Genomic DNA, 19,316 nt, shown 5'->3' on the forward strand with positions numbered 1-19,316 from the left:
CATCCCTTACAACTGCAACAGTGCCCTTAGCATCATCCTAAACAACGTTTGCTGCAAGTTAAACGGCTCTTTCCTATGCAGTCACACTGAGAAAACTGACTCCAGGGTCACTTTCTAGGGCTTTTGCACATCTTCTGATGCTAGACTCAGCCCTCTCCTTGCTGGGCTGAACACACAGAGCTCATTCAACCCTTCTGCCTAAGAGCTCAACAGAGCATCTCCTCACCTCCTGCCTGAAGGCTTTTCGGAAGCCACTGTGGCTGCTGGGGGCGAAGGCCCGGCCCGGGACGCAGCTGACGACCGCAGGCATCCCGTTGTCACACGTGGCGTTCTTCCCCGCATCCACGTTGAGGTGGTTGCCCAGTTTGCAGCTGGAGATGTGAGCTTCGTTCCCGCTGCAGTCCATGGAGTACGCCCAGTAAAGCTGCTTCCTCCGGCTGGCAAACATCCTGCAAGGAAGGGACGGGAGAAGGGAGCCCATAGGAACTGCGTGGGGATGGGATTGAGCAGCGGGGTTTGAGGGCTCATCCATTCACACCCACAATGACTCTGTTACGGTGTCACTTAGGAGCAAAGAGGTCATCTCCTTCAGCTAAAGATCAGGCACATGAGGATCCCTGCACCAGGGACAGGGCAGAAATCAGCTCACTCAAAGGCAGTGGGCAAACAGTGCCCGAATCTGCCCCCATGCTCTGCCATCGAGGAGAGCAGTTGATGCTCAAGTGGGACCTGGGTGCTGAGCTCCAGCAGCCCCAGGGCAGAGGCTTCCATGGCTTTTCGACATGTGTAGCATCCTGGAAAGCATCCGGTCCAGCCCCACCACCCCACACTCTCACTGCAGAGCCCAGCTCTGCCCCACCACCCTCTGTGCTCCTGCATGTGCTCAGTGTGGGAGTGGGAACCTGAGGGAACGTTCCCCTCTGCAGACACGAGAGGAGAGCTCCAAAGCAGACAAACACAGCCTGCCTTCGAGCCCTCATTGCGGAGATGCCTTATAATAGCAAACAGTGACCTCATCCTGGAAACTTCAGGAGGCTTCAACATCTGGTTGGCGTTAACAGCCCGTGGTAGGCTGGGGAGAAAGAGCCGGAGAAAGCCCCACCTCGCTTCCCCGGGATAAGGAGTGGAATAGCGCTGATTTGTGCGGACAGGACCCAGGGCATCCTTGTTCATCCCCTTTTAACACAAAGGCTGCAGCCCCCCTCTCCCCCGCCTTGGTGTAAGGCAAGGGCAGCGCTGCTCAGAGCAGAGGTGTAAGGGAGCAGTCACACAGCCAACTCCAGGGCAAGCTGGAGTCCAAACCATTCCTGCTGCTGAGGAGGCAGGGACCTTCCTCACATGGGCTTTAATCAGAGCCACAGCCCGAGCCCAAGGGCTGCGGGAAGCGGCCTCAGGTTTGGCTAAAGGAGCCTTGCGGTGGAAGAGAGCATCCGAGAGGAATGGGGGAGCACAAAACCAATCACTGCAGCGGTCACGCTGGGGAAACTCACCCAAACACAACGGACTGGGGACCTCGCGCAGCTCAAGGTCTACCCTTGAGGTGCTCTCCAAGCCTTTACTGTTGCTGCCTTCAGCCTCAGGGAGGCACAAGAGGAGCCAGACTTGTCACCTCCTGCCAAAGCCCTCGAGAGAGAACCCCAGCCATGAGGATTCCTATGCAAGCAGGGCAGGGAGTAACTGAGCAGCTTCATAGTGCTGGGAGCCCACTGGGGAAACGGGGCGATGCTGTTTGGGCTGGTGCTGAACCAAGGACCCTGGAACTGCTGAGCTCCTCCGTGCCTTTATGGACACATCACAAAGCTGGAAGGCCTCAGGAAGGCACCGGGTCCAGCTCCCGGCTTGAGGCACCTCCAGCCAGAACCTTCTCCTCTCCCCATCAGCAAATGGGATCTCAAGCAGAGCAGGGATCGGGAGGAGGATCTCCCAGGCAATGCCCGCAGCAAATCGCGTTGAAGAATGAGCAGGAACATGGAAACAAGGCCGGGATTTGTTCCGTTTCCTACCATAAATCCCGCTGTCAGCTCCCGAGCCTCGGCTGTGCTCAGGAATAAACCCTTGGCACCGGGACAGCCGTGAACTGAGCTGTTTTCTTCCAAGCAAGATCCATCTGCAAATCATTTCACCTCCCACCATTGCGCAGAAGCAGGGGATCGGCAAGCTCAGCACGCGGACAATGGGGCTGGCAGGGATGTGGGAAGGGGCACTCGGCCCCAGCCAGCAGAAACCCCATTCCAGCCCATCAAGGATCCGCTCTTGGAGAATGGGAATTACAAATGAGGGAGAGCAAAGGCTGGGGAATGAGAGGAAGGGCTCTGAGGCTTCACTCACAATGGATGGGATTTGCTGGATAACTGTGCCTCAGTTTTTCCATCTCTATTGCAAGAGATGGGACAATTACCAAGCCCCCTCTTATTGAAGGCAGATGGCTCCAGCTGCTCCAGTTAATGCTGTTCTTGGAAACACCACAACTAAGAAGCAGGACAAATCTCCTCTGTGCTACCAGGGCTCATTCGTCCTTCCTGCTCCGACGCAGGGGATGGGAATCTCAGAGAGGAGTTTGCAGCCCTGATGGAAGCGACGCTCCTCAAAGTGGTGTCCAGGGCGTGAGGCTGCCTGGTACCCGTTATGAACCCACTGCTCACGTCCCTGGGAAGCCTGACAGTGGAATTCCACTCGGGTTATTTAACCCGATGCTCTCTGTGCCCTGTGGCTTTGTGCTATTCCAACCCAAGGACCTCCTCAATTCATTCACGACCTGGCTAATGAAAGCAATGAAACGTGGCCAGGCAGCTCCAGGGGGAGTGCTCAGAAAGAGCATTTCCACAGGCCAAAAGGGGCAGGCAGGAAAACCACATTCCTGCCTGGAAAGCTCAGCTCTCCCCCCCAGCATCGCCACTTTCCCCCTCCCCAGGTCACAGCGGAGGGAGGGAATGAGGCAGGATTTCACTTAAACTGTTCTGCATCTGCTTTAGGCTGTTATTCCTGGGGAAAAGTGTAGGAGGAACCACGGCTGTGATGGAGGCTGGCGATGAAACGCAAACTGAAGCGGTGATAAAAAAGCCCAGAGCTCCTGGCTCTCCAGAAACAGGAAACACAGCCTAAAGCCATCAGCTTGCAATGATGCTCTCCCTGTGGATCACTGGTTTCTTCCCTCATTTTAAAGCTAGCTACAGGGAGGAAAAGCAGCACTAAAATCACAACTGCATCTTTCTACAAGCACCATCTGAGCTGCGCAGGCAGGAGCGATGCTACCGATGCCCTTAGCTCAGTGCTCAGTTCAGAGCAGGCTGGAATGGGCAGAGCAAGTCACACACAGCTGGGGATGGCTGCAGCAATTCCAGCCTGCGGCCTGGAGGGATGGGAGCCAAAGGAGCTGAACTGGGGTCAACAGCAGTGGGAGACACATGGGGAAATAGCCTTTGTGGCAGCTGGACCCCCCCAAACCAGGGCTGGTGAGAGCCAGAGCAGCTCCCACGTGCGTGAACACTTCATGAGAGGTGGGAGACCAGGAACTGCAGGGGTGGGGAGGAGGAACCTGGGCAATGAAGCTCAAAGACCTGGTTTATTGCAAGGTGGCTTGGTTGGAGCTTCCAGCACAGGCCAGACCTGACCCTGCAGCTGCTTCGGTGCAGGGACGGGCTCACTTGGCAGCTAGAACCCAAGTGTGCAAAGGAAGCCGCTGGTGCCCTCGCGCCAAGCCCTGCTCTTACTTGTAGACGTTGGTGTTGTATTTCCTCTCGCTCGGGAACCCAAACATGCCACAGACGACGCGGGAATTCTTCATGGTCCAGTGCTTGTCACAGATCTGCTTCCAGGCCCCTTCATCCTTCACCTCCACGTAGCCCTCCGTGACGGGCACCCGCTTGCGGTAGGTGGCGAGGATGGGACGGATCCTGATGTCCTCCACCTGGATGTTCATGTTCTGAAAGCATAAAGGGAACAGAGATGATGCTGGATTGCAAGGAAACGGCTTCGAGGAGGGAGCAAAACCCAGCTCTGCTTAGAGAGGTGCAGTAGGAAAAGACACAGCAGGGAAGCAACTTGACCTTTCCACCCTGTGCCACCCCATCCTCCAGCCCGCGCAAGAGGATGCTGCTCCTCACTGGGAAAGAAACCCTGTGATTTCACAAACAGCTGTGTAAGAAATCTCCCTCGCCACTTAAACCCACTGAAGGGCTTGTTTCAGAAGCACGGGGGCATTAGTTTGGTCTCAGCTACTATGGAAGTGAACCCAGCTCAGCTTTGCTAGGGCCACCTTCACGCTGGCAAGGTGCAGGGAAGTGGGAGCCTCACACTGGGGGTCTCATCAAGCCCATAGGAATCCCTCCCCTTCCTGGCCTGGGCAGGCATTGGAAGAGCTGGAATCCTGCTGTGCTGACACCAGCACTTCGCTGCTTCCCCAGGCCAGGGTCCTCCTCCAGCCGCAGCATTCCTTGGGACAGCGAATGAGTCACGGAGATTGAATGGATTTCACATTCGGAGCCTACGTGAGGGCACGGCACAAACCAGCGTTGCAGGGACCCGAGCCCAGGAGCAAAGTCGGGCTGGAAAATCACTGCTGTACAAAAGAGCTACTGAAAACGTTATAACTCGCTTCCAAGGAGACCTTTTCTTGTCAAAACCGGCATTACACACGTGGTCCTGCTGACGGTTACATCAGAGCTCAGGAATTCTCTCCTCTGCTCAAATCCAATGACTTGGAAAAGAAGAATGCCCAGAGCTTTAAAGAGACACAAGGCTCCCGGTCAGGCAGAGGTGCTAAGGCAGGAGATCGCAGCAGGACGTGCAGGGTCCTGCAGGTGACACGTGGCACATCCATCTCCAGCACTGACACAACCGACAGCAGCCAGGCAAGTGGAGACCAAGCGGGCATCTCCCCTTCAACCTCAGCTCTGCCCCTGCTCTGCCCGCACTACCTGGGGCAAGTCACTTGAGGCTTTTCTTCTTCCTTGTTTCCCCTTTATTATCTCTATTTACCACCTATTTTACAGCAAAACACACGACTGACTCCTCCCTCCCTGCAGCAGCTCAGCATCCATGGAAAACCTAGAAAATGAACTGCTGTGATTTACCCTTGGGACAGTGCTGCTCATACCGGGGCCACGCTTTGGGCCTTGGTTCTTAGAATCACCACAGCAATACCTGACTTTGTTAGATCTGAGGCACTCCAAGGTGCCAGAGCAAACTTGCATCCTGTGTAGTCTGGAAGTCCATCTGCAATGCAGAGAGTTTCTCCTAAGCAAGGTCCCACAACACATCTCTCTTCCCCTGGAGATGCTGACATAGACACAAACCCAAACCCTGCTCTGCCCTGGGATTCTCCAGTGAGTCCAACTCCTTTGTCATGGTTTTTTTTTGCCTGCACTTGCCAAGAATGAAGAAGCAAAGTGAGCAAATCAGCAAGAACTGAGCCATCATTTCCCTCCCTGGAGGGTATTTCAGTCCTCAGATAGCTATAGCAGACCGGCACGCAATGACATCTTCATGATGTGGCTGAGAGCAACCCCAATCCCCTTCCCACTCCCAGAGGGGAGCATCAGAGCACAGCACTGCTCATAGAGCAGCTCAAGGCATTGTAGAGCTCAGCTTTATAGCAGAAGGCTCAAGACCAAAGGATGAAGCTGAGGAAGCCGCAGGTTTCCCAAGGAGCAGGAACCAGGAGTTTTCTCCCTCTAATTCTGCAGCTTTTGATGGCTTTGCTGCAGAGGTTCTGTTACCCTGAGAGCGCTCAATCATGCACATGGAGGCAGATGTCCTGCATCATCCAACACCAGCATGCAGAGCCCCTGATGGGGAAAACAGGCTCCACATGAAAATCAGAAGCAAACAATCCTTAATGGCTACAACAGACACCAAAATCACCCTCCCCATGCTTTGTGCACACGTGGAGACAAACACCCACAACAAGCTGTCCCCTCAACAGGGAAAACCCATCTCTGAAAGCTTTATCTCTGCTCACATTGAAGCCACGCACTGCAGCTACAAGGGAAACTGGTTAAACCCTCCCAGGGATCACAAAGCAACGCGCTCAGCACCTGAATGGGCACTTGGTGAGCTCCCACCTCCCCTATCAGCCATAAAGCAAAGCCTTCAGCGACGCTGCAGGAGCCAAGCAGTCGTTCAGAGAGCAATGGTACCTCTAGGAAACACAACCGGGTTGGCTGCACCCCTGATTATAGGTATGGAAACAGGGACTCGAGCCCCAGAGCTGATGGATGCGGTTTGCTCAGTGTGAGGGATGCAAAGCAGGGAGGGAGGGAGAAAACCAGGCCCAGAGCCAGAGCACAGCTCCCTCAGTACAAGGGAAAAGCTCTGGGGGGGATTTCTACCCACAAAGCACAAGAAGAGACCCGGTTCAGGAGTGAGCTCAAGAGGATCCCAGCACTCACTTGAAACACCCCCCATGCACAGTGGGACTGGTCAGGAAGCAGCAAGAGACCTGCCTGGGATGGGTCTGAACAGCCAAGGACAGAGAAACTGCCCGAAACAGGCAGCAAGGGCACCAGGATGGAGCCCATCCCCAGTGGTGATGCTGAGGAGCGCAGGGCAGGGGATGGAGGTGCTCTCTCTGTCCCCACCTAACCCATATGCTCTGCTCTCCTGCTTTAAGATGCAGAAAGCGATGCAGATCATCGTTTCTCCTGGAGAGTGGAGCTCCAGTTCTTGGCTTCCCAAACACAGAGGCTTTAAGGCTGCAGCCTGGACCAGAAACGATTTCTTTTGCACTATTAAAAACACAAACCAAACTCCTTCCACAAACTTTACCCCGGGGCATCTCCTCTCCCCTCTTCAAACCCTGCGCTCGCTTCCACTGAAGTCCCAGCTCCCAGCTCTTGCCCCCCGACGCCGACTCCTCACAAAGCTCTCTCTTCACATCCCGAGGAATGGGTGGAATCTGTTTTGCTTTAACCATCTGGAGCCGTGCCTCCGAGTCACTGACAAAGTCCCAGCTGCTAAACAAACACAGGGAGATGGATGCTGCGAGACCAAGGCCGGTGGCCGATGGGGGACTGCGATCCCCTGGGAATGTGATGCTGTGTGGGACCGCAAGCGCTTTTTGTTCTGGGTTTGTGCAGTACAAAAGGGTAAGGGCTGAGAGAGCAACCCCGGATTAGGGGCCAGGGTTGGAACTGACAAAAGCCAAGGCCTTTGCTGAGCTGTGAACTGCTCCAGCAGCAGCCTCGCCACTGCCAGTGCAGAGCAGGACGATGAAAAGCACCAGAGCAAAGAAACTGGTGACAGGAGCAAGAGAAGGCAGGAGCAGAGCCCTGGAGATGCTGTGGGAGGCTCAGCTCCAGGCAGGACGCTGCTCTGTCCTGTGCACATCGTGGTCAGAGGGTTTCTGGCTGAGCAAAGCTTTTACTTTCCCCGTTTCCTTTCTCCTGACCCAGACAAGCTGGAGCGGATGCTGCAAGGAAACCTCCTTCACTACCTGACCCCCCCACTGCAAACCACACCAAGATCACACCCTGCTCCCGGGCTCAGTTAAACGTTGTCTTTTGCAACAGAGAGATGGTGCCACAGCCAGCACGAGGGTGGATGCAGGCAGGGCAAGGAGACAAGCAGGGACTGCAGCCTCGGTGCTTCCTCAGCCCTGCCTGTGGGGTTCATGGCTCACACCTCCAGGTAGGGGACAGGCACCAGGTCTCTGCCCAGCAAACTCAGCACCCCGACATGCCACAAGCCACCACAAAGAGCCCATTGAGGGAAGCAGCTCCCAGCTATCACACCCCCCCCCCCCCTCAATTACAGCACTAAAGGAAAGCAGTGATTTATCCCAAAGCAGCTTCATTAATAGCAGCTGGAGTTTGCTGCAGAGGAGACGCTGAAGATCCCCGCTAGGCTCACAAAGCATCAGCACTGATGTTGCACACGGGCTTATGCTGAGAGAAGCAAACATTTACACCAAGGGGACAGAAATTAAGCCACTGTTGTCATAACAAACAGGCAAAGAAACCTTTCATTGCCAAATGTCCTGAGAACTGAATGGCCAAGACAGAGAGCTGAAGCCTGAGATGGGATAAGCAGAGCCTTTGAGCCACTGGGCTTGGAAGTGAGGTTCCTTTATACTTCACATACCCCCAGAAAGGAAGAGGCAGCCAGAAATAGCTGCTGTGTTTAGCTAGACTTTGCCTGCCCACCGTCTGGCCAAAGCTGGGGCTGGTCTCAGGTACCAGACCTGTTTGTGAGCGTGTAATGTGCTCAGGAATGCGATATATTTAGAGTATGTCCTATTTGCAGCCTCTCTGTGCACCCGGAGGAAGAGGGTGGACAACAAATATTTTGTTAGGGGTGTTTCTGGGTTAAACTGAATTCACTATGTGCATTTATACAAGAAATCCATTAAGGGCAGGAGTTGGTCCTCGGACTGGTGCTCAGCCCATTTAGGCACTTGCAGGAGGCCTTGTGCTGTGTCCGGACAGCCCCAAGTGGCTGCATGGCCTGGAAGAGCGTTCCCTGCTCCTGGGTTTGTGAGCACTCGTTGGATCCCTTTGATTTCAGAGCTTCTGGCATCCTGCACACACCTGGGAAAACACTGGAGCCTGTGCAGGCATTCAAAGTGCAGCCCCTGGCACTCCATAAAGGAGCTTAAGGCAGGACCACGCTGCCCACTCGGCTGCTTTCAGACACTTGTGAGCTGCAAGGCAAGAACCCGAGCTGCGCCACCAAGCCACTGATGGGAACTAGAGCTCACCGGGTCTGCAGGAAGGGAGAGGATGCGATTCCAGCAGGATCCGTCCCTGCTTTCCCCCTCCTAATGCTCCCAGAGGCAGAGAGGCAATAACAAAGGCAAAGCACAAGCCCTGCTCCCTCCACTCGCTGCCTATGCAGTCCAGATGCTTTGAGGAGGAGGTGGAAAAGCCCCTGTGAGAAACGCACTTGATGCCATCACACATCGGTGCTGAACAAACACTGCTCCCCTGCTCTGCAAAGGCGAGCAACCCCCGGTGTTTGTGCAGCCCCTGAGCTAAAAGGGGACCGGGCTAATTCCGAGCTGGCAGCAGCCCATGAGGGCTGCTCTGCTCTGCCCATTCATCACGCTCCCAGACAGAACCCTTTGAACAAGTCCCAAGGCTAAAAGCTGCAGAAAACACCAAGCAAAAGCGATGGAGCTTCGCTGCCCTTTACAAGGCACTGATGGATTTCAGACCTGCCCCAAGCTCTGTCCTGTTACAGGATTAACCTCTTCCTGCCCGTCTCTCATCTCATCACCACCGTCCATCACTCACCCTCAACTGAAACCTTCCACTTCAGGCTGTGACAAGCAACTTGTCTTACAGAAGCAGGGTCAGGCACTGCCCCTTCCCAACAGGCAGGGGATGGAAAGGCTCAGGGACAGGAAGAGAAGTGACTTAACCCTCAAAGTATGAGCTGCGATGGGAAAAGGTCTGAGCACAGATGTGTGTAAGCCAAGTGGTTTACAGGGATGGAAAAATTCATCCTACACCTCTTATCTGCTGTGTTTCTAGACTGGGAGATGCAGAGGTGGGCATTGCCCAGGCCAAGCAAATGGCTCGAGGGCTTTCACAAGTGTGAACTCTGCCTGTCAGAAGCAAAGGGAGGTACCACTGAACATGCAAGCTCTGAGCATAGCCTTAAAGCAGGCCTATTTCCAGCCAAGCCTGGTTTAAAAGCAGTTTGAGGGCAATCTGAAAGGTTGGGATTGGGCGGGTTTAGCTCTGCCAGCGCAATAACTGAAGCCAGTGGGGCTGGTGGAGAGACCTGACCACAGCAGAGAATTCCAGGCCCCTCAACCCCCGGTCTCATTCCAAAGAGAAAACATCACTTGGGCAAGCTTTGGGCCACAGCCTAAAGGACCAGCAGCTTGCAAACCAGTGCCGTTTCCTCTGGTGGATGGGAGGTATGACGTGCAGGGCTCCCAGGCGGGCTGGAGAGAGCAAAGACTTCCAGCGTACGTTCACACCAGCCTTTTGACCTCCCTGGTTGGGAGTTTGCGACCCTGTTCATCAGCTTTGGCTCAAACTACGGCACAGCAGCTGCTGAGGGAAAGCAAAGATCGAGAGGAGGAAGGCTGAGAAAGGGGGAAGGAGTTTCCCCATTGGCAGGGAGCTGTGACTGAAGAGCGCATCCACAATGGCATCCTAAAAATGCATATAGCACATCACCTTCAGCCTTGGTCCTGCTGCAAGGCAACCAGTGGGAGAAGAACCCTGCAGCTGCCAATGATCTTATAGGGATACAGGTAAAGTCAGTTGGGTTTCATAAAGCAGAAGCAACAAGTGTCGTGTGTCCCCCCCCCATACTGTTGTTGATCACATCAGTGGATGCCTTCATCCATCCACAGTTCCCAGGCACTATCAGGGCACGGGGAATATGACTTCTCTTCCATCTATTTCTCCTATTGATGACCCAGGCTTCTGCTCCACGAACTGCTTCAACCTTCTGATTCATTTTACTTCTCATACATGAAGCTCAAGCACCCACACAGCACCAGCACGCCCTGCATTACCCAATGTGCTCAACTCATTAGTCAAACCCCAGGGCTGAGCTAATGGAAAAGCAGACCCTCTAAAGCCTTTATGATTAATACAAGAGAGAAGTGACCTCCGTCTAGACGAAAGCATCTTTTCTTCCAGGCCTCCGTTGTGAGGCTTCCCTGTGGCTTTGGGAAGCACACGTCTGCCAAAGCCATCAGTGATGTTCCATGAGCTCGCCTCACTCCCTGAGCAACAACGGTGCCATTGACAGAGGCAGGATCCCAAGCTGGATCCCTCTGCAAAGCCGTCTTTCCCTCCTGAGCCAAGCGAAGCAAGGGCAAGGCAAGGAAGGGCATTTTGGCTCTCACATCCCACATCTGCCCCCTCGCAAGGAGCTTTCCATGGAGGTGTTGAATGGTGCCCGCTCACCCGTGCAGTGCGCTTCCTAAAGGAGAGGGAAATGCTGGGAACCAGTGGCTGTGCTGTAACTGCCAGAGTGATTTGGGTCTAGAGTGATGAAAGCAGCTGTATCCATTGTTTGAGACCATGAACAAAGCCAAGATTCAGGCGTGGAAACCTCGCTGTGATGGGATACATCCTGGATTCCCTGTCTGCTTAAAAGGATTCGGCTGGAGTTACTGGATGGGCTCTTTTGACCATGAGCAGCCACCGAACACACTGGCACAGCAGAGCACCTGAAACAAGGGAGCTGGAGCGGAGTCACCACAAATACTTTCCAACCTGAAAAGCCCAAGGAAAAACACCACTTTCTTCCCCTAGTTCTTCCCAGCTCCTTATTCTGCAAGAATACAACGGTCCTGGGTGGTGATTCAAGCACTTAGCCTAACCCAGGCGCAATCCAGAGCCTTTCCCCCAGTGACCAGCCCACGTTTTCCCCTCTTCAACCCCTTTCAGCACTTCCTGCACACTAATCCCCCGTTCCCACAAATATTTCCATCCAGTTATCATGGTTACTTCAGCTCTGCTTAACCACACTGTGCAAAAATAGCTTTATCTCTCTCCTAAATCCTCCCATTCCACGTCATGGCTGAAAGCCCTATTCACCTCCAAGCCAAACCCTACCAGCTCACCCCTGGTTATGCCGGAGACCTCCCAGTTGTTCCCAGTACCAAAAGGGAGGTAAAGACAGGAAGAAAACTCATTGTTTAATCCTATGAACCACCAAAGTCACCCGGATGGAAGGTCTATGAGCACGGCACCCATCACGCCTCTCAATCCATTCATAGAAAAGCTATAAACCAGTTTGCAATTAAACAGTGACTGCAGAACAGGAGTAACCTATTTTCTCATCCCTTATGCTATTAAAACCAACCCCCAACCCCCACTTTCAGATTCTTATCATACACGCAGTGGTCTGACCAGCTGAAAATTGCATCTTCAGCCAGTGCCTAGGAGCACTGCTGAGTTTGCTTTAACCATAGCGTGCAGCTGGGGTAACCCGCGCTGTCCAGCAGCAGACAGGGATGCCTCCGAGGCAGCAGTGTGCAGCCGTAAGCACCTTTACCTCTATTTGGTTAAGCAGGGAGTTGTCAAACTTGAAGCCAGGGATTCTCTTTTCACTGCAGACCACCCCCACGTCCTCGGTGTGTTTGCAGTCAGTCACTCCCCAGCCGTTCGAAGTGCATGCAGCCAGGGTGGGCTCCTTCCCGTTACAGTGGACGTTGTCCATCCAAATCTTCCCTGAAGGGGAAAGGAAACAGAACTGAGCCTCGAGGAAGGGGTGCATCTGGGTTGCACTGGAAGCAAGCAAGGTGCTGTGCTCTGTGGCAGGGAAAGAGAGCGCTGCTGAAGCGAGCTTGAACAAACCAGCTAAGGAACATCCATGATTCACTTTGAGTGCTTCCTAACGGGAACCAGCTCTGCCCCACAGCTTTCCCTTTCCCTTATCTGCATGGTAATGAACAGGCTCAGAGTGAAGCAGGTCCTTGATGCAGTCAGTGCTGACCTCCTCTGATGACAGCCCCTTCGGAGCACACAGCATCACCAGTGCCCTCGGCTTGGCACGATCACACCTCTGATCACACCACATCAGCCCTCTCTTTCCATCACGTTTCCAATCCTCATCACAGCTCTTGGAGGAGCAGCTCAAGCTCTGCTTGAACACCCTGGCTTCTCAAAAGCAGGTCCTTGCCTAAGCTTTAACACAGCCCCATGGACTGGAACCTGCTGGGGTTTGGGTGCTCTTGGAAAGCAAACGGCCAGGTCCAGTTTCCAGACTGCAATGGCCATTTTTCCCCCAGCCAAAAGCGTGTGTGCACACAGGCATGCACATGTACATGCATATACATATAATGTATTAGATATTCTTTAATCAGGTCCCTCAGAACTCACTTCCAAGTTAAACAGACAAAAATCAATAGGTGCCACCTCCAAAACATAGGAGCAAAAACCTCAGCGGCATCTCTGAGATTCCCCTTCTCAAAGGGCTCATTTTCCCTATGGAAAAGTGCTGGGCACATGGTGCTCCCCTGCACTTTGGCCCCTACATTACAGGGTGCAAAAGCCAACAAACAGTTCCCCTGTTTTGGGGTACCAAAACTTGTCTGAAGATTGCCAATGCAGAAGAGGCTGCCTTGGGGATGCCTGTAGGAAGCATCACCGCATCTTAAACAGGACAGGGAGCTCTGGAATTCCTGGGAGCTGCAGACACGCAGTCTCTGCTTCCCTGGCATGTCCTTACCTTCTCCCTTCCCATACTTGGAGCTGGGTAGCCAAGAGACCGCCTCCACGTAGCCCAGCTCCCTGCAGACCACGTGCGCGGCGTGGATGGAGAAGTCATCGTCGCACACGGTGCCCCACTCGCCGCTGTAGAACACCTCCACCCGGCCCTCGTTGTGCTTCCTCTTCTGCCCTGCGAGCCGGAGCTGGATCTTGGGCACGTTGGCTGGTCTCTGGGGGGGCTGGTACACCTGGGGGGGGGGCTCAGGGTACCCGGGGAGGTAGGGCCAGTGTTCGTACTGGGCAAGGCTCGGCGGGCTCAAGGAGGCAAGGAGCAGCGCGATGAAACAGTGGTTATGGATGAAGATGAAAGCCAGGGATCTGCCCATCTTCAGTGCTCAGGGCCAAAGCCTCTGCTAGCAGCTGCCGGTCGGTGCAGGGAGGTGCTGCGGGCCTGGCCTGGAGGGGAACAAAGCTTGGGTAAGGCTTGGTAACCACATGGACTTTGTAGCTCTTGCTTCAGCAGGGAACAGAGCTGAGGAACAGGCCATGTCCAATGACGCCTGTGATGACCAAAGTCAAGTACAGGATTTCTTGTGGGGTGGAGGAGCTGAAAACCCCCTCCCGTTAAAGCTAAGTTTAGGGCAACTTGCCAAATCATTTCAGCTGGAAAACCCTTTTTTCCTATAGGAACAGGTTGCAAACACAATGGATTTTCCTATTTCTCTGCAGACCCAGCAGTTCAGTGGCTCCAGCAAACCTCAGGTCAAATCCTACCAGGACACAACTGAACCCTTTTTGTCCCATCCTTCCTTCAAGAAGGAAGCCAGAACCACCCCTTGAACAGTGGAAAAGCAGAAGGCAATGAGATGTGTTACAATCTGCTATTCCTATTGACATCTGTTTTCCCAGTGCAATGATGGATGTATTTCTCTTGCTGCGTGTCTGGTTCCATCTATAGGGAATCGACATGTTACCGTACACAGACACTTCGCTCACCTTGTCTGTCAATGGAGTAGTGACTAATGGTCTCCAGCTTTGGGTTGCTGAGCCTGGACAGGGCCTTGCTGGTCAGACAAGTGCTCCATCCTTCCATAAGCTTGGCATTCGGAGCAGGAACCAGCAATTTACTGACTCATTTGAGGGATTCCATGCAGAGTTAAATCCTGGTCCCCGTCTGCCTGCTCCCATCGTCCCCAGCCTCACCCAGTGCATGGAGCGGACAAGCAGCACACGGGGGGTTGAGGATCCCATAGTTTCCAAATGAAGCAATGCCAGAGTGCGGTGGGAAACAGCTCCCAGCCCTTTAAAACTCTCTTATTTCCTGGCAGCCACCAGAGGGGAGGGAGAAGGGGAAAGGCTTGGCTCCAAACCCAGATGCCTAGAAACCGAAACGCTCCCGTACTCCCGCTCTCTGCTATCCCTAAAACATGCAACAGCCTGCCAGGTTATTACACCTGACACCGAGCTCAGCCTGGGAGATGCCCATTGGGATTCTGGTCAATACAGGAGGTGTCGTCGTCGCTCTTGGCAAAGCCAAAGGGGTCGAACACCCCCAAACTGCCCCACATTTGCTTCTGTTCCCCAAAAGCTTAGAGCAGAAAACCTGGCCCGAGGATAAGGCTGCCCCAGAGCCCCCTGTCCAGGGCCAGCAAAAAGGGATTTGAACGAGCCTGCATGAGCACGATCCCAAGCCTTTCCCGAGGGAAAGGACTCGGACACACATTGTGTGCTCAGGACATGGAGCATCGTAGCTCATCTTTGTCAGGGGAAGGGACGGGAAAACCATTCCAGAATCCCCCCTCCAGTCCTATTCCAGCTGTGGAAGCGAATCCTAAAGGGATTCCCTGCAGGCTCTGAGCAGTGCTCCAGGAGACAGCAGCACAGCGAGCACGGCACCCAGAGCCCACCTCTCCTCCAGGTCCCGTCTCCATCCGCTTCAAACAGCCATGCATTCACACAGCGGGACACAAAGCTTCCCCAGTGCTCGCATCGCCCCCGAAACAGAACCCCCCGACCCAGAGGTGTTCAAGGGAAACTGCTCAGACTCAGTCACGAGGTCAGGAAAAGCAGAATCCAGGGGAATAAGGGCACGGGGATGTTATTGGCACAAGAAAGAGCAGCCCAGGTATAGCGGGGAAGCCTCAGGAGCCCAGCGTGATCAGAGGAGCCACCTAACACCGTGGCACTGAGAAGGGCTCTTGGCTTTCTGCCTCTGTTCAAGGCTGGTCAGGAGGGACCAGGGAGATGCGGCACTGGAGAGGCAGCGGCATCCATCCATCCATCCCTCTTGTCCATCCATCCATCCATAAATCCATCCCTCCGTCAATCCATCCCTCCGTCCACTTCCCACTGAGGCAAGCCAAACAGCAGCAGAATCATGTCAGAACAACAAGCCCCAAAGAACAACAGGGAAAACACTGGAAAGTCTCAACAGCAGATTCCCCGCTAGTCCCTGGGATGAGATATATGGGCTATGAAACAGCTTCTTCCACCTCTGGCTCTTGGGAGCCATTACAACTGCATCCAGCACACAAGAGCTGGTCTAGAGGGTTGATAAAGCAGCACAGGACGTTGGGTTTGGGCTGACTATTCCCTTTATTGCAGGGCTCATTCCTCCCCTCACTCCCTTTCCTTAACGGCCTCCAGATTTAATAGTGATGTCATCCTAAAAGTATATATTTTGGTCTCCCCATTCAAAAGCCTCCAAGAGAGAACATGAAAAATCCCATTGAATAAAGTCAGTGGAAAAAACAGGAAAATGCTCCAGGTCTCCTGGCTCCCCATCCTCTGCTTGAGGCCATAGGGTGATTCTCCATCACTGCACTACTGTGTAATTGAAGGCTTTAAGGCACGCTCCTGCTGGCTGCTGAGTCAGCCCTTTTCAGGCTCAGTCTGGAAGGGAACAGATGCAGGCTTATAAGGAAAGAACAGTTTCATTGCAAGATAATATTGATCTTCTTCAGAGGCTTCCCTGGTGCAGCCTATGGAATTCTGATCTCCCCAGAGCCAAACCTGTTCCTACCAACAGGAATTCCTTTTTGAAGGCCACCCAATGATCCAAACAAGAGATGAGCTCACATCAACCCAGGAACCAGCTTTCCTGCTTCCATCCTTATCCAGACAACCAAGGGAAGACTGGAGGGGTTGATTTGAGTCCTTTGTGCCTGGAGAGCCAGCAGTGCTCCGTGGGGCTTGGCATCCATTGGGAGGAAGACACAACTGGCACTCGGACCTTGCTGCATGCCTGCCTCTCAGCCGGGAGCACCAAGCAGGAATCCTCCCGCTGCATTTCCAGCTCCAAGCCCCATTGCCCAAAGAGCATTCCTCGGGCACAGCCGTGGGACAGGAGCGGGATTCCCACTGCTGTAGGAGCATTCTCCAGGCAAACCAATGGCAATCACATGGGCCCCTCTCCAGGGCTATTACAGTGAACAGAGATGCTACCACTCACTTGGGTACATTCCCCACTGTCCCAAGAGGCTCAGCTCCCCTGCACAGGCACTAGAGGTGATGCTGTCGTAGGTTAAAACCCCACTGATGACAACCCTGCTGTAAGAGCCCTCTTGTTCAGATCCTCCTCTTAAAATATGAACCCATACATGTCACTGGCAGGCCCAGATACACCAAGCAATGGCAATAAACCCAAATCTACAGCAGAGACCTATGAGGTAGAGGAACAGGGTTTACCTCAGTGGATAAGGAGCTCAGGAGAGAACCATGTGCCCCATCAAAGCCCAAGCCCCACAGTCGCTTTAGAGAGCTGCCATTGCTCAGAAAGCAAAACCTGCAACCTGAGAGCTACCTTAAGGAAGGTATTCCACATCACTGCAGGCTGGCCAAGGGCAACCAGTACCAAATTCAACTGGTGGGAAGCATCAGGGGAGCTTCCAAATGCAATTTGCTGCTTCTGGTCTGCGGGGATGCTGCAGGGAAAGAGAGAGCCAAGTCCCACTGTGCCGTCTCACAGAAGGAAAGCTCACACAAGGCAAAGCTAGAGCCTTGCCATGGCTTTACCAGCCACAAGATCTCACTCGAGAGAGAAACATCACTTGATAACTAAAGAACTTTCTGGCATCTATTTCACACTCAAACGTACCTACATAGACACCCGGTTCTTTTATTTCCTCCCAAAACTCAATGAACTATGTGCTGTCTGGAAGAGAAAACAGTCTGCAGTGCTTGCCAAGTGGTAAGGATGAAGTACAACAGAGCACTTTGACCAGGCAGCAAGCACACACCTATAGCCCAGGGATGGATGCTGCTTGCCATCACTCGCTGCTGAAGCTAGAGGAGCCCTGATGGACAAACACATCAGTTAGGAAGGAAAAGGCTCCTGGCTTGTGTTTTCTTTCAAAGACAGCTACAGGTCTAACAACAAAGAGCCAGTGTTTGTGGCAACTGCCCAACCAAAGCCCTTTACACCACTGATAACACCTATGAGATCCATGTTTAGCAGTGTGCTGCTCTCCAAAGGATGCAGTGATTTCTGCAGGCCAAAACAGCCTGGTCCATGGCCAACACGTTTCATGCAAGGGCTCAGCTGAACGCTTCCTACGGCTTCCAAATCCAGGCCTCTTCCCAGATCTATTTCTTCAAGTGAAGCAATGCACATTTGCTTTCAGATTTAGCCCCTGGACGCGTTCATTGCTCATAAAAGGCAATAAAAGCAGCCTGGGGAAGGGTCAGCACAGAGAGAAACCTCCCCCGGTTCTGAGTATCCTGGAGCCATCCTGAGCACCCCTGTGATGAACCAGCCCTAAGGAACGGTGCTGACAGGGTGAGGGCTGCAAATCCCAAGCAATTGAGAGCAGGAAAGTTCCTTAACCAGGGACAAAACTGCTTTGCCAATGGGAAACATCTGCTGCCCTGGAGCCTTTCCCCTGAAAGAGCAGCTCTGCAGAGAGGAGAGCTTCAGCTGCTCCTGAAGTGTACCTGGTATCGTGTACCCGGCATCGTGTACCCAGGGCTGCAGCTTTCTGCTCCGAATCAAGCCGATTTTAGCAGTATCACAGCACATGCATTGCCTGGGCTTGTTTGCAGCACATCTTGAGAGCAAAGCGGGGGGAAGACCTTTACCTTGCTCACAACACATTTGCCATCAGCACTGAGCATCTGGGCTGTCCCACCTCTGCCAAAGCAAGTCTTGGGGGCCAGGACTGGAAGGAGCAGCCCTGTCCCATGGGAACATCCCACTGCAGAACCAACCGACCGGAGGGAAGGAAAACAGCTCCGAGAGAGAAGGGAAGCAGCGAGCTCCAACTCCCAGCCCCCGGAGCAAGAGAGCGTCAGAAACGCTCCAAGCACTCATCACCCCCTTCACCTCCGGCTCGCCGTTACCTTGGCGTTAGCGCTGGGCTGCGCCGGCGGGGAGCGATGCCCGGTCCTGCCGCATGGAGCTCTTCCTGCCGGGCCGAGCCGAGCGGTGCCCGCGGCGCTGGGAGCCTCCCGCAGCCGGAGCGATGTGGTGCGGGAAGCGGCTGCTTCCTGGCCAATTTCACTGGAGCCAGGGAAGCAAACCCCTCCCAAGAGCCGGCCCCTCCAGCCCCAGTGAGCGGTGATATCATGGGCTTGCCTTGTAACCCGAGCAGAAGGGCTGCACGCAGGGCAGAAATGGGGGGGGACCGGGAATGTTTCCCCGGGACAAACGCGTCCATGCAGGGCGCAATCACAGCGAGCACAGACCCGGAGCACCCCAATCCAGGTCAGAGCCTCCCAGAGCTCTCTACAAAGACACAGGAGCGCGGGGTCCTAGGGCAGAGCATCCTCACACCCGCACCCCTTCCCGCAGCGCGCAGTCTGCAGCTTCCATCTCCCCTTGAATACCTCGAATTCTTCGATACTCCATTGAAGCTATTACCCACCTTAACCCTTCAGCAGCCAGAAAGGGCTTTTAGAGCTCTTCAAACAGCCTTAAGCTCAAACCAAGCCATGTAGACCTGCAGCAAGTTACTCCATGCTCTTCCATGTCCCAGAGACGAAGCAGGTAGAGCTAACTGCTCTTCATGCAAGAGCTCAAACAGCCTGAGCTCTGCTTTGTCAGAAGGTTCAGAGCATCTGTGGTGTGAGCAGGGACCGAGAAACACCGCTCGGAGCTGGTTCAAACAGTTCTGCTATCAACAAGCAGCAGCTAAATCAACTGTATGCGATTCAGACACAACTTCTGCAACCTTTTAAAGGCACAAACCCCCTTTGGTT

The 19,316-nt window shown here is 53.9% G+C and overlaps 1 protein-coding gene across 1 annotated transcript in view; it reads right to left on the reverse strand.

The window, feature by feature from the left end:
- LOXL2 (lysyl oxidase like 2) overlaps positions 1-18,717 on the reverse strand; it is a 31,503-nt gene extending 12,786 nt beyond the window's left edge. Inside the window, exons 1-5 of the mRNA XM_062617001.1 lie at positions 18,459-18,717; positions 13,141-13,577; positions 11,965-12,140; positions 3,711-3,922; positions 227-449 (exon numbers count right to left, since the gene is read on the reverse strand). Of these exons, the coding sequence (XP_062472985.1) occupies positions 227-449; positions 3,711-3,922; positions 11,965-12,140; positions 13,141-13,507 (978 nt within the window). The 5' untranslated portion in view covers positions 13,508-13,577; positions 18,459-18,717. The remainder of the gene's footprint in view (positions 1-226; positions 450-3,710; positions 3,923-11,964; positions 12,141-13,140; positions 13,578-18,458) is intronic.
- Between the last annotated feature and the right edge of the window lie 599 nt (positions 18,718-19,316).

This window comes from Pezoporus occidentalis, unplaced genomic scaffold, assembly GCF_034315485.1.
Source record: "Pezoporus occidentalis ecotype Australia unplaced genomic scaffold, CSIRO_AGI_Poc_V1 ctg191, whole genome shotgun sequence".
Taxonomy (NCBI): Eukaryota; Metazoa; Chordata; class Aves; order Psittaciformes; family Psittacidae; genus Pezoporus; species Pezoporus occidentalis.